This window comes from Ornithodoros turicata, chromosome 1, assembly GCF_037126465.1.
Source record: "Ornithodoros turicata isolate Travis chromosome 1, ASM3712646v1, whole genome shotgun sequence".
Lineage (NCBI taxonomy): Eukaryota > Metazoa > Arthropoda > Arachnida > Ixodida > Argasidae > Ornithodoros > Ornithodoros turicata.
Genome location: NC_088201.1, coordinates 5,026,522 through 5,041,244, shown reverse-complemented (window position 1 = coordinate 5,041,244; position 14,723 = coordinate 5,026,522). Strand labels below are relative to the sequence as shown.

Here is a 14,723-nt window from a genome sequence, read left to right as displayed (position 1 = left end):
ATACAAGCCCCGGGAAAAGTGTCCGCTCCTCCCGCTAGGGGAATCGCTTGCGGCGCCCCCAGTGATTTCCCCAGAAATTCACTACTGGGGGGGTGCCGAGCTTGCAAGGGGGGGGGGGGGGGGTCGTGCTTGGTGATGGTTCCACTTACGGAATTTTTCTTAGACACGGAAAGAATCGTGGCACAATGGTGACATCTCTGCGCAGCTTTCCCGGTTTATTTGTACACGTTATTACTTTAGAACACAGTACATTAGAATAGCGATTCATTGTGAACGCCATTTCAACATTAAGATGCATAATCACACGACCGACAAAGATAAGAGACTACCATCTTATCAACGAACACCTGGCAATCAACGGTGAAAACCTTAGAATACCTCGCTTGGTTGAGCGCAAATGGCTCTTGATGATCCACATTGAGTTTGCGTCCCCGCACGTATTTTTGCTCGTACATACGCGCAATATATGCATTGCACAGTCACTTTCAAATGATTTTGGACAAATGCATGGTACGATCACCTGCATGACTGTGGTCCTACAGTCCAAGTTTGACAACACAGGATGTAATTCGCTGCGCCGGACTCACTACCAGAACGTGTTGGTGGCCGAGCTTTGTGGAGTCACCTGAGAAATTTCAGGGGGGGGGGGTTGCAAAAATGCAGGGAGGGTGTACACCCCCCCCCTGAGGGGGGTGTAGGGAAATCCCTGGCGCGCCCCTATGGGCGCTGCACGGGGCGTGTATTGACGATCGGGAGTAGATACAACTTAGTGCCAAGAGGACACCAGGAAGTTCAGCTGCCGAAGCAAAGGGGATGTGAGACAGCCGCTCTTTCGATGTTCGTTTCCTGAATAACAATTGTAGGGACTCTATGGTACGGCCTTCCGCCTCGAATTAAATGAAAAGTGAAAAGTAACTTTTTTAAATAGTACAAAAATCAAGACCTTTGTACAACCCCGTTCACAATGCAACACAGATTGGTTCTGGTGAGGTAGCAGTGGCTTTAAAGTGTCACTCCGGACTCGGAAAACAGCGTATATTTTATTTAGTCCATGAAAAGAACGTGCCTACGGCGGTCCTTCATATTTGGAGAAGGGCCCCTTGATAACGCGGTCCGCCCCTGGGTGGGCCGTGTCTTTGAACGCGCGGCCGATAACAAGGTCGTCGGGGCAGTACCGCTTGCGGTGCTGTTCCGGGAAGATCTTTTCCTGATCTTCCGCCTCGATGCCAATGCACACATTGCGCTGGTACGTTGTTCACTACTAAGCATTACTTTCCTTCGTGCCGTTATCCAGTACGCAACTCTCCGCAGTCTTGGTCTGTTGCATGGCGACGACAAGCACGAACAGCAATCCTTAACGGGACGTGATTTCACAAGCAGGAGTTGGCATTGCACTAGTTCTAGTTTTAGTCCTAGCTTGTTGAGATATAGTTATATGGGAGCCAGTCCTTATGACTGGTCTTCCGCCTCGATGCCAGTACACACGGCGCTTAGCGCATGACGTCTTGCCGCTGCATGAGCGTTTTTCCCGTTTCGGGGTAACGTCCCCCGGCTGTCCCTTTTGCGAGTATATACAGGGGCTCAGTAGAACATGCTTTTAGTTTGTTGCCGGGTGCCCTGTGGCATCGTGTAGCAGGCCTCTATAGCCTGACGGATGTTGAGTGGAGCACCGTTCGTGGTCTGTACTCCCTCCCTGTCTCGCAGCGGGATAGGCGGCTATATTGTCATCAAGCAGGAGAGCTATACCTATACGGAGGTAGGCTCCTTTACACGAACAGGAACACTAGTATCGCAGCGGGATAGGCGGCATTTTGTGCTCTTGGTAGTCGAAATCAATTACCAAGTGTGGATTTCACGCTGTCGACGAGTGCACGCGGAGCAGAGCCGCAGTGTGCAGGAGGAGATTCGGCTAGTTAACGCCGGTATTCGCAGAGTTCTTTGCAGGGAACGAGCGGTGCTTGGAGCAGTTGAGTTTCACCGCCGCTGGATGACCTCTGACATCTTCTTCCGGGTGGACAATGGCAAGTTCTGTGTTAACCTATGAGGTGTCCACATCCTCGTGTTGTTCTCCCACTAGCGGCTTTCCAGTGTCATGGACTGTTGCATGGCGAAACGGACACGTATAGCAATCTCTAAACAGCCTTAGTCGCTGGGCGAGAGTTGGTATTCAGAATGTTGTTCGAATCTGTTTGAGATGCTACAGGAAGCCTGCCCCTGTGGCCGGTCTTCCGTTTGATGCCAATCCACTCGGATGAACCATCGTCTTCTCTCTCGTAGACAATTTCCCGTCGTATACTGCCGTAACCCAGTACGGCTGAAAGTATTGCACTCGTTCTTCTTCGGAGTACCAGGTTGGGATGTTTTGGATCCTTGCCATTGATCGTAAGTAGGAATCCGGGTACCGAAGTCTCCCTTCAAATCCGCGTATTGATCTTTCGATCTTTCGCGGTGGAGGGAGGCGAAAGGGAGCCGGTCCTTCATATTTCGAGAAGGGCCCCTTGATAACGCGGTCCGCCCCCGGGTGGGCCGTGTCTTGGAATGCGCGGCCCGTAAAACGGTCGTCGGGGCAGCATCGCTTGCGGTGTTGTTTCCGGGAAGATTTTTTCTAAAGATCCTTCGACATCCTCCTTGATGACAATACACCTTCGACATCAAAATAGATCAAAACTGAATAGATCAAAAAGTGCAGCACTGTTTTTGGACCTCTAGCCTTCCTGCGGGGCTCCTTTCTGTGTTCCAGTGAGGCCAGAAGTCAAAATTCTTGGTGTGACTTTTGATTGCACTGGCATATCTAGCGTAAATTGGCCACGAGTGTTTAATCGTTGCAGAGCTGTCCTGCGGCAGCTTAGGTTTTTTGATTTACCCATCACTTTTCGCGCTCATCTGCTAGTGGCCTGGTACTACGGTCGCTTGTGGTTTTTAGGAGTCGTTGCCACGCCGCCACCACTAATTCGTACTGCCATCACTAGACACGCGTTCCGTTTCGTCTGGGGCGGTTCGGTGGAGTGGGTCGCGAGGTCCCGCTTGCACCGTACACGTGACCGGGGCGGCTTAGCCTTGCCGGTGGTGCTCGACAAGTAGCTTGCACTTCAGTCGCGCGTTTATTTCGAGGCATTGCACCCCAGCGTGCGCATTAGTCCAGTACTTTCTGGGATGTGCTACCAGGTGGTTCGATGAGAGCCCTAGGCCTAGGTCCGAAGTCCTGCTTCATCAATACAGTGCCTGTGTTGATGTTGTACGGCGTTTGTGACTCCAGCTTCCGAACGCTGACATCCAGTTATGGGCTGTCAGCGATTTTTATACAGCTATCCGGGAGTTGGAGATTGGTACCCCAGTTCCTTCCCAGTTCCCAGCTCTCGACCTGGCGGCGTTGCGATCAGCGGACCATCAGCGCCGCATGTGGAAGCAAATCGAAACAATGGTCCGCACTCAAGACTGTTTCGGTTTCGCGGGTTTCGCTCTGGCGCAAACAAGCGATGTATCGCATCCTGCGTGGGTCTGAAAAGCTGGAGGCCATTGACGATTTTTTCAGAGAATCACACCTTTCGAAGGGCCAGTTACTAGTCAATGTTTTCGGCGTCGACGAAGCATCGGACGGTAACGAAATCGTCGTTAAAGCGAAGTGCATCTCGGAAGAAGTGAAGGACATCAGCGTGGTTTATAACGTCCGGTTCGAGGTGAGTCGGCGTGATCGTACGTAATATTTGTTAACCGTACATCAAAATGATATACCTGATCAGAAAAACATTGAATGCACATTTTACACGCACTGAAAGTTGATTTAACTCGATTTCGGTACCTCTCCATCACAGGTGTCCAAGTGCCCGTGAACAGTTTATGTTGTGTCGTGTACCTGTAAAGCGGGAATTGCGGGAAAATGTAAGCACGCGGCAGCAGTCTGCTGCTACCTGAACAAGGAAGAAGACGCGACGTGTACGGGCCAGCCACAAAAGAGGGGCAAGCCAAGCTCAAAGCCGCAGGCGTGACATGACAAAGGGTATCGCCGACTTATTTCCGAGTACGTATGTATAATGTGGACAATGTGCTTTCCTTTAGACCGGAGCTCGGGTGCAGGCCTTTCATATTGTATTTCTAGAGCTGACGAGGCTACAGTCATCTCTGCTGCATCGTTGATCATTTTCCAATGATCTTTCTCTACTGAATGCTGTTGCTGTACCCTGCTGCATCGTTGATCGTTAGCTATTCTTTTAATGGTAATCCTTCAGCATTTTATATGTTTCATCAGCCAGTATTGTACAGTGTACCTAGTACGGTGCCTCAAAACAATGCTTTGCTCTTGGTAATAAACAGCTTGCATCTGATATATTTCTCCTTGTTTGTGGAACGTTTACCTGTACAGGTATATCAACCAAATGTCTCCCCGTTGCAAAAAGAAAACCGCCTGGTGATATCATTCACGCGTACCCAGAAGGGGGGTGAAAAACTTCGAAGTGCGGGGACTTGCCCCCAGCAACAGAAAAACGGACAGCGTGGAGTCGAAGCACTTTTTCGAACGTCTTCGAGACGTTGCAGTTTATTTACAATATATACATTCTTCCCAAGGTCGTGGCATTTCACGGACCTTCATTCCTCGAACCGGGACCGCAGCGAGCCGGGGATTGGTCACTTTGCGTCGTCCCCGGTCCTCGGTGCTAGCACAGCAGGGTGCCTCGATGTCCGCGTCTCAAGTTTATGGCAGGGAGCAGAGCGCGACAGGGAAAACAGATTCCCTCCTCACAATAGTTTGTCCACTCGCTGAGGTCCTTGAGTCTGAACAGAGGGGAGCCTTACAGTGGGACTGTAAAGAGGTTCTGAACGGCATTTTCGACAATGTAGTAACGGGAGAGCAAACTGAGAATCTATTTGATCTCCTAAAGGTCTTGAGAGGGACACGCACGGTGTTCCATTATAGCATTCCAACAAAAATACCAGGGGGTAGCTTCATAGCGGGTCTCTTGGAGAACATAAGTAAGTAAGGTCATTGCTTTTTTCGAAGTAAACGTCACACTGCACGAAGACCCTCGAACATAGCAGTAAGAAGAACCGGCTGGAGTATGCCTACAGTAAGCATTTCATATTCCCCTCTAATCTGCATGCGTTATGTTAGAAAGTAATAACTGTTTGGCAGAATTTGTGATATACCCAAGTAAATTTCTACCGCGAGTGGTTTGGGTATAACTCTACATTATCTCCAGGTGGAATGCAGAGCGGAAACTTCGCGGCGTTTTTACGGTGTACAGACGCAGTTAACGCTTTCCGCCTTTCTGTCTCCCAAGGTTTTCCGAGGTAGCGATAAAACCTTATTTTTTGACGTTTTGGAATCTGTTATGGTAGCCAACGACAGTACTGTGTTCCCGATTTGTGTTGTGGTTTACCGTGCGTTGGCCATCTGAAAGGACGATACATGCTTGGCTGCCTGACTGTGCGGACCCGTCACTGCTCCCGCTCCCGCTTGGGTCCCGATTGGCGCTCACGTCGCCGGGCAAACTTGAGCGCAACAGGCCTATATTGAGGATCGGGAGTGGATACAACTTAGTGCCAGAGTTGTGCACGTCACTCGAAAAAAGTAAGTGATTACAATTACTGTTACTACTGCGCGAAAAGTAATTATTTACCGTTACAAATTACTTCATCGAAAATGTAATACGTTACCGATTAAAAATGTAACGCGTTACTTTTCCCGTTACTTTTAAATTGTGGGCCATAACAAAGCCAGCAAGCCTACAGTGAACGCAACCATGCAGCCCTTGTTGCAAATTCTAATATGAGGCACCAACATACTTGATAAGTGAAATTCACATATACATTTGAAAGCAACATACAAAACGGATACACGGGTTTGTTACAGATATATGTACATATTTAAAACAACATCGAAACGTCCGCTTCGTTTTGTTACTATTGTTATGTTCAGCCCGCACAATTTATCGATACAGTCACCAGTACAGTTTACTGTTGCTCCAGTAGGTCGCGGTGTAAGGGATTATCTACTGTGGTGTGCATGGAACACGTGGGGACTAGAGGCGGGTGTCACAGTGACCTCTGCGTCATTGCTTCAGTCGAACTCGTGGTGGAACAGAAGAATAGATTGGCTCGCTGAAAAGGGTTGCCATTGTTGACAGAAGGTTAAAAAAGTAATCGATTACTCGGTAATTGATTACCGAAAATTGTAATCGGATTACTTGGAAAATGACTTGCTCACAAAATATAATTGATTACGTTAAAAAATTACTGAAACAAGTAAATGATTACGAGTAACTGCGATACGTACAACTCTGCGGAGTGGCAAGAGGACACCAGGAAGTTCAGCTGCCGAAGCAAAGGTGGGGTGAGACAGCCGCCTCGCTCTTTCGACGTTCGCTTCCGCGATAACAATCGTACGACATATCCTTTCTCCTTTTGCAAGATTACCGGAAGATGGCCCACAAAGCACCAACAATCCAAAGCACTGAAAGCGCTCTGCGTTTTCTTAAAAGACAGCGGTATAAAAGACCGCTTCTAAATTCCATCACTCCCAATTATTATATTTTAACGCGTAAGAACTGGAGCTGCAGGCGCCCTTACGGCAGCCACCTAGCTCCAATACACCACAATCCAGTTAAACTCATCATCGTCACACGACACTTGGTGACAATACACGATACGTGAAAATCTAGCCTCGAAGATCCTAGCGTCTGTGGCTCATCTCATAGAGTCAACAATACAAAGAAATCCTAGCACCATAGTTGATCCCATGCTCTTCGTTTTTAGGACGAGGGCAGTACTATATTTGAAAATCTGTATTCTGCCTGGGGTGCTGTTTAATAACTCAGGACTGAACTGGCAGAGAGCATTGCTTCGGTATATCCCTCTTTCCCGGAAGTCCAGGTACGTCAAACCTTTTCGTCAAGAGTCTGTAGAGCGCACGTTGGGATATCCGGTAATGCATGCGGCTCCTGCTTCGGAATAAGACCACGTGTTGTCTGGATAGCTACAACAAAAGAAGAGTGGTGACGTCTCATAATGGCTCGAAGCTGAGGGTTTGACAAGCTGTTTGTGCAAAGTCATGGAGCGCATATTCTAGCGCGCATGAATTGGTTCCTCGAGACCAACCACCTTCTACTGCAAGAAATGTCCGGCTTCCGTGCCTCCCGTTGTACTATGGACAGCGTACGTGCTTGACTTGGTGTCGTCCATAGAAGAGAAGCGCGCGGATGGCCGCCTCCGCAAGCGCAAGGCCGCGGCCGCAAGCCTCGGATGGCTTGCCGGATCTATGACCGGCCTACATTCTTCCGTTGTCCGACAGATGTTGGCATACCATGCGCCTGTCCTTAACAGTATCTGCCTGACGTTGGAGTCAGCCCTACAAAGTGTGCTGGCAAGGCGCGTGAAAGCGTGCCTAGGTGTTCCTCGAGCCGGCTCGAATGTCACAGCTTTGGCAGAAGCGCGGGAAGCTCCTTTCTCAATACTTAGGATTCAGGAATCCCTGCGCCACTACACCCGCTTGGTAACGAAACATCGTCGTCACCCATTGGTTCGGTCCATCCTCAAAAGGAAATCTTCAAGCATACATCGTGCAATAATGCCGCACCGAGCTTTAATCCGGAAACACAAACACGTGTCGGACGATGAAAGATGAAAGTCACTGAAAAGGTTAGCCAGCTGTAGGAGTCGAACCCACATCTTCTGGATTGCCGCCTGCGTCGATCCCGTCGTATGAATGTGTGTATGAGTGAGCAAAAATGTAAGAGTGAAAGGAGGATGGGGGAGAGAGAGTAGCTGGTTTGTCCCTTCAGATGACGCACCCTGGAAGTCGCTGAGAAGGCGTGTTAGGTTAGCTCAATTGGTAGAGCCCTGGACCGGCAATCCAGAAGATGTGGGTTCGACTCCTACAGCTGGCTAACCTTTTGAGTGACTTTCATCTTTCATCGTTAATTTCTTAGGCAAATTGAGCCTTTGTATGTATTTGTCCCTTCTATGTTGTTCCAGCCTCAGAACATCAGTTCTCTCACGTGTCGGACAACCATCCCGTCTAGGACTCTGCATCAGCCTGTTGTCTACCTCGAGGCTCCATGCATTCTGAGAAAAAAAATCATCATCTCCTCGCGTTTTGCACCAACACAGCCTTGCTCTTATTGACAGCTTCAGCGATAGGAAGCAGTTTTACACAGATGGATCCACTCAGAACGCGGGATCTACGTGTGCTGCCGTCATGCCACAGGGACATGTCCAACTGAGTGCTCGCTTGTCCCATCAAATGCCATCGACCTCTGCGGAGCTTCACGGCATTTTAATAATTTTTTGAAGGTGAATAATTTTTTGAAGGTGAATAATTTTTTAAGCAATGGGAGGGGTACGAGGAGCTCACCCCGAAAGACGGAAAACTTGGCGTCCCCGGGACTTTGGTACCCCGCATTCTATCTCTCTACCACGACAGTCCTGAGTCAGGGGGCCATGATGGTCTCTGGCGAACTTATAAGAAGCTCGCGGCCCGCTTTACGTGGACAAATATGAAGGCGGACGTTCGCCAATACGTTACTACCTGCCACACATGTCAACTTAATAAGGCAGGGTTTCGACAGCCTACAGATTTCATGGTCATTCCAGAACACTCGATCATCCCATTTGAGGTCATACACTTAGACTTTGCCGAGAGGGAAAAGAAGAGCGAAAGCGTTGCCCGCACCCAGGCATTCCTAGTTGCGGTTCACCAATGCACACGGATGGCTGCTGCAAGGGCCGGCAGAGAAGAAGCACACAGTGTCATTGCCCTTCTTGATCGAGACATGTTCAAGAATACCAAGGCTCTGGTATAGGATAACTAGCTATGCGTCGTCTGCTCTCCTGCCTCGCATCCAATCCGTGACGTCACGGGCTACTCCCCGCGAGGTGGCGACACACAAACTTCTCCGGGCGAATAGATGTGAACGTTTATCCCACATCACGGTTTCGTCATCTATACAGGGTGTTCAAAATTAAGCTTTCACTAGCACTTTATAAATAGGCGAACAAAAGAAAACTGGTACTACTTTTTCTGTTCCTTGAGTAAGAAACAGGTGCTATATAATTAGCAGCACCTGTTTCTTACACAAGTAGCGTAAAGTTATCCGGTTTCCTATCATCGCTGTGTTTGCGTAGCGCTCGTGAAAGCTTAATTTTGAACACCCTGTACAAGATCCGTTCACAGCGGCTAAAGGAGTCCGAAGAAACATCTATGTTGACTTGTTGACTACGTGGGTGATTCCATCTCAACTCAGGCAGGGAGGTCCGGGCGCCATTACCGATTTCCATTTGCTGGCCAACTGGAGCACGGTTGGAACAAGTTGGAAGCCATTTGCCAGTCAAGTGGAAACACTTCACTTTGAAATGGTCCACTTAAGACCATTTTGTTTCCCAAATGAATTCACTTGGTATTCCAGCCCAAATTTCTACTAGGGAGAAGATTTCAATTTCCTTCCTAGCAGCTATTTTTCATAGAAGGAAAGAAGGAAAAAGAATGTCATACTGTGGTGCATACTCGAAAGGAAGAAAACGAAGTTCCATTCCAAACGATCATTCCATAGTGTCTACGTCTCAGCACCCGTCGGTATGCCTCCCGTTCGACGCTCGGAGCGTTTGAAAATGCTGAAGCGGACAGCAGCCAAGGTACCTCGCGTTCAGAGTTGTATGGTATGTGAGACGCTGTCTGTAGAAGTCTTCGAACGTTACCTCTTGGAGTACGTGGCACAAAGACAGAGACGAGGTTGCAAGGTTGTCAGGTTGGATGTTAATAGACGCGCACGTTTCCTGCAGAGCCGCTTCAGCCTTCCTGCGGACTTTCAAGTTTCCTACGGTTGGATTCTTAAATTCATGGACAGACACGGACTGCTCCGCATGGACAGCGACGTCTTGCAAGACTGCACTGCAGCCCATGCTGGCCACACTGGTGGTGGGGTGAAGCGTGTTGCCGAATCTGACTTACCTCGTTCAGGAAGTAAGAAGCTCTTTCTTGACACACAAAGTGCTAGATCGTGTCGTAAGGTGCGAAGACGGACCGATTCGCACGTTATGACTGAGGAACGTCGCTCTGGAGCAGTTAATCTCAGGGAGCGTACAAAGTGTTCGAGTACACACAATGCGAAAGCACTGCCGAGCATTCTTAGGCGACGTCGGCATCCAGATGGCACTACACCCGGGCCGGGTTCATCGACCTCACGGATAGCGTTTGCTGGATTAACCAAGGTTGTGCACTGCGACACGGCACGGTGCAAATCCGACATTGTTCCTCGTGCAGCTAACGGCACCGGACAGAAATCCATGGACGGGAAGAAAAAGAGTCGAACTTCCCAAGTGAGCGTGCTCTCGCACAGTATTTCTGTAACTTCTCTTGGGGGCCGGGTGTCCGTCAGTCAAAACCAGGTCCAGTTGACAGTAAAGCAGAACCCAGGTCAAGCAAAGAAGCCTGCCTCCTTGAGCAGGACTGGTGCTGCAATCTTGACAGCCTTTCTGCACGGCTACATCGCGCGTAAAAATGCATTACGGTCACGCGAAGCACTCAACAAGCGGATTAGCTCTAAAGCACCTTCAAAGCGCATGTCTCTTCAGGAGTACATCAGAGATCACCAGAAGAGGCTGGCGCATTCCGTGGACAGGAATCGTAGCAGCACAAGGGATGCTGCAGCATCTCCTGTTCCGTCAAAACCTGACCGGTTCCAGACAACATCAACCAGCAAGGTTCCTCTTGGTCTAGAAGCACTGGGAGGTTCTTTCCAAGCACTCCACCAATCCTCTAAGCTGCATCTCAACGTTGCGGACAAGCAAGATCCTCGCGTGCTTGCTACAGCGCCGAAACATGAGCGATTAGAAGGCATTGTCAATACCTTATGGGAGAAGCAGCGTCCAGTGGATGAAGGAGTAGATCTCTCATCTGGGGAGCCTTTTGAACGATTCCCTCACGTGCACTGAGTAGCAACCATCAAACGCATGCTGGGCAATAACTTGCAGAGGGGTTTTGTGTGGAAGATTGTATCGGACGGTTGCTACAATATGTCTTTGATGGTTTCTGTTATCTCTGTTGCGACGGATAGCTCTCAGGAGCATTGGTGTGTTTCACTTTGCACTTGTGTCACATATCGGGGAAATAAAGCAGCGTTTTCGGCATCGCTTTCGTCGAGCACTATAGGCACATCACCAGTGAGGTACTTGAACGCACCTCGACCGCGCATCACAGTAGCTCGATGCGTGCATATAGTTTGTAGCATAAAACCAATGGCGAATTCGCATGGTCATTTCCTGGCAGATTTCTTCCTCAGGTTCTTAACACTTGTGTGCGCTTTGTGAAAACGTAGCAATTATCTCGCGTGGCGTTTTCTTAGCGCAGGGAATCTGCCAGCAGCACCTTTTTGTGCGGTCCCGATCCGGCCAGGCAGCGCGTTGCTCAACTGTATCCGGTGTCGTCACATCAGCCGCCTGTGTTTTTGGCTGTGCTGCCTTATAGCTGTGCTTTGGAAACTTCGAAATGATCATTGGCTCAGCTACCGGACAGAGCGGAGAGCAATAGTTCTTGTGTAGCCAGTAGTAGCCTACCCTAGAGTCACTAAATAAGCTTCGCTTCAGGGCGTTTATGTTTAATCGCCCGGAGGCGCTCGGAGCGGATATGTCGTCACAGATCTGTCTCGAGAGCGTATGAGAATTGGCTCAGATCCGCCCGCTTTGTGTTTGGATATTCGCTCGAGAGTCACCTCCGAGGCAGCTCGCTTCGCTCGGAGCTTGGAGGGTGAGCTCGCAGATCCTTCCCACAATTCCTGAGCTAGAAGATGGCGGCTATTTCGAAATTTTGAGATGGCTTTCATCCAGACAATCTAGACCGCCGTACCACACGAACCAGTTGTGGAATTAGTGCTTGAAAATGCAAAACTCTCTGACAGATGTCGAGAAACTTTATGAAACACAGGCTTTGATGCAGAGTTTGCAGCCAGCGTCGTGATGGACGAACGCGCGAGTGGCCCCGCGTGAACGACAAGCAAATCGGTCGTCGTCGTCTTCCACACACTACGTGCAACATGGAATGAAACATGAAATGATGTACAAAAAGAAAAAAGAAGGAACACAAAATCAGAAAAACTGACAGAAGTGAAACCTTCAAGCCACTAAGACATAAACGGTGCCCTACGACGAACACCAACGGAAGCAGACGACACAGCAATAGATACTGCGCAAGCGTAAAGCCGTTGTCGCTCGGTCGCGTATGAAATTTAATTTTCTCCTCGCTTTACACCCGACCGATCGCTTTCCGGTTCGGTGACGCACTTCCGCTCAGCTCGGGCTCTGCTCCGAGCGAATAAACATAAACGCCCTCAGAGTACCGACACTGGGGTCGGTAATTCTTGTTAACGGTCGACGCGAGGTCATGGACAATGCTAATCAACTGACCAACCGCTGAACGCGATCGACGAAAGCCATGTTGATTATTACATATAATGCTATTTGTTTCTAAGAACTGGATCATGTGTTTGGACAAAATGTACTGAAACCCCACGGTCACCGTCAATTACCCTCCAGAATCGTTCGTAGAACTCGACTGGAAAGCCATCGATGCCGGGGCACTTCCCGTTCGGTATTGACGAAACAGCGGCAAAAAGTTCATTTTGCGTGAGCGGCCCCGAGTCTGCGAACTGCATTTGTTTCACCGGGAGTGGGCACTCTGGGCTAACCACCGGCTCGTAGGATGATGACTCTTGATAAAGGGCCGTGCAATGCTCACGCATTGCAGCTCGAATGTCATCAGGTTTTGTGAGAAGTGAGCCGTCAGCTGACCGGACAACGGCGATATCCGAGGCCGAGTTTCCTGCCACATTGCGCCGGAGGAGTAAGCTGGAGCAGTATATGCTTCCCGATACCAGCGTTCGACGTTTCGCTGCGCTGCGAAATTGCGCCAGGAGCGCATTCTCATGGCCATCAGGCGCCTCTGCACATCCGCTATATCAGATGCAGTGTCATGGCTGCGAGAGCCAGAGTGGTGTAGAATAGCTAAGACCTGCCTGAGTGCGTCTCTACACTCCCGGTGTTCACGCGCGCGCCGTCTACCCCAACATCGAAAGGGATCAACGGCTCCCAGCTTCCAAGCCTCCCAGTGATCGGGCCCAAAATCGGGTACGGAACATTGTTCCGACAGCCAATGTTGCATATCTTCTTTAATTTCTTGGTCTTCTAGCAAAGACGCGTTTAATCGCCAAAGGCAGCGAGCGGTGCGAAGATTCTTCAGACCAGACAGAGATAAAACGACTCCATGATGATCAGTGAGGTCCCCGGCCGGTTTCGTGTTGCACCCAGAGACAGAATTTAGCATCCCCGGAGACACATAGAAGCGATCCAGCCTACTGTGATGACCACGGGAGTTGACCCAAGTGTATTCGTATCTGTCGCCATGAACGTGAGACCAGGCGTCTGTAAGCCAATGGCGCTCACAAGGCGCTCCAGTTCTCTGCAGGCCTGCCTACCGTGTTGGCGGTCGATCGTGCAATTAACATCACCAGCAAGTATCAATTTTGGTTGCAAAAAAGAAAAGTGCCCAATCGACGGAAGAAGTCCGATCGCTCACTACGACGTACAGGCGCATAAACATTCACAATACGAAATGATTTGCCGTCAAGCTGAAGCTCCAAAGATACCACCCTCCCATCCATATCGATGTTAAAGGTACTGTAAAGCAGCACCGATCAAGTGTCATTTAGTGTGGCTATTCGATAGTCCAAGCCACCAGGACAAAAACTGTACAAGTTTCATTCCAATCGACGGTTACGATTAAAGATTACGGGCAACACTGTACTAGGTATTCGAAATGAATCCGTACTTCTGACACATACGGCGGCAACCACATTGCATGCGTATAACACTGGGCCCGACATAACAATCCACCATAAATCCGCCCCTGCAATCCACACAACGATCCACATCTGAGGATAAACGGATAAGCGAACTGAAATGAAATGCTGAGGCGTTGAAAAAAAATGTGTCAGACGTTCAAGAAGCCAGACAGCGTCGAGACTTCTTTGTTCACAGAGGTTCACAGAGAGAGTTTGTTCGTTCGAAAGAGGCCGCGAACAAAAGGAGCGCGCAGGCGCAGCAGAGAAGTAGGGAGAGCCCCCATCGAACAGCGGCCAGCACTGGGTTACTTCGCAAAAACAGGGGTTAACAGGTTAAACTGTTAACAGGTGTTTCAGAATGCATAGGTAAACAGGAAAACTAATAATATGGTTACTAAAATAACGAAGTTCCGATGTCATAGTGTGTAATACCAATTTTCGGTGTTGCCCGCTGTACAGGGGGTTGTTTGACACCAGGCGTCGCCCCGCTCCACTACGCCGCATCTGTCATGGCAAATTAAAAATATTTATAGCGCGTTGTCGGTCGTATGGTTCCGCATATGGTATTTAGAAGCAACAAAGTCTCTAGTCACATCACCGGCATATCATGCTTGTCTACTGCTTTACAGTACCTTTAAACCACCGGATGGAGCCCTGAAAAGACGGAAATATTAAAATGCCAGTGCCAGCCCGCTGAGGCGAGCCACAGCTGAAGAATGCCTTGACCCCGTATGATGTTTCTGGCGGAAGGCCAGTCGTATTGCCAACTGTAGGATGCGACAAGCGAAAGCTTGGCCACATCAATTTCAAAAATGGTACTGCTCTCGCCTTAAAAACGAAGAGCAGGCTCAACTAATGCTAGGCAGGTAGTCCCACGGAACTGCCAATGCCAAAGATCCC

General features: G+C 49.4%; 1 protein-coding gene across 2 annotated transcripts; it reads left to right on the top strand.

Annotated features, from left to right (window-relative positions):
• The first annotated feature begins 9,520 nt into the window (after positions 1 to 9,520).
• On the top strand, positions 9,521 to 11,118 carry LOC135396786 (uncharacterized). 2 transcript variants are annotated; one of them, XM_064627955.1, is made up of 2 exons: positions 9,521 to 9,648; positions 9,772 to 11,118. In XM_064627955.1, exons 1-2 carry the CDS (start codon positions 9,568 to 9,570, stop codon positions 10,921 to 10,923), a joined length of 1,233 nt encoding a protein of 410 aa, XP_064484025.1. In that variant the 5' UTR covers positions 9,521 to 9,567; the 3' UTR covers positions 10,924 to 11,118. The 2 variants fall into 2 exon arrangements, with proteins under 2 accessions (XP_064484025.1, XP_064484033.1); XM_064627963.1 differs by having other exon boundaries at positions 9,528 to 9,624.
• Positions 11,119 to 14,723: the final 3,605 nt, after the last annotated feature.

What these genes read in the sequence shown, in the direction of transcription:
- LOC135396786 (XM_064627955.1), top strand. Translation starts at nt 9,568, where the DNA reads ATGCCTCCCGTTCGACGCTCGGAGCGTTTGAAAATGCTGAAGCGGACA. An exon ending in CTCGCGTTCAGAGTTGTATG is followed by an intron (nt 9,649 to 9,771) that starts GTATGTGAGACG and finishes CGTTTCCTGCAG; the next exon opens with AGCCGCTTCAGCCTTCCTGC.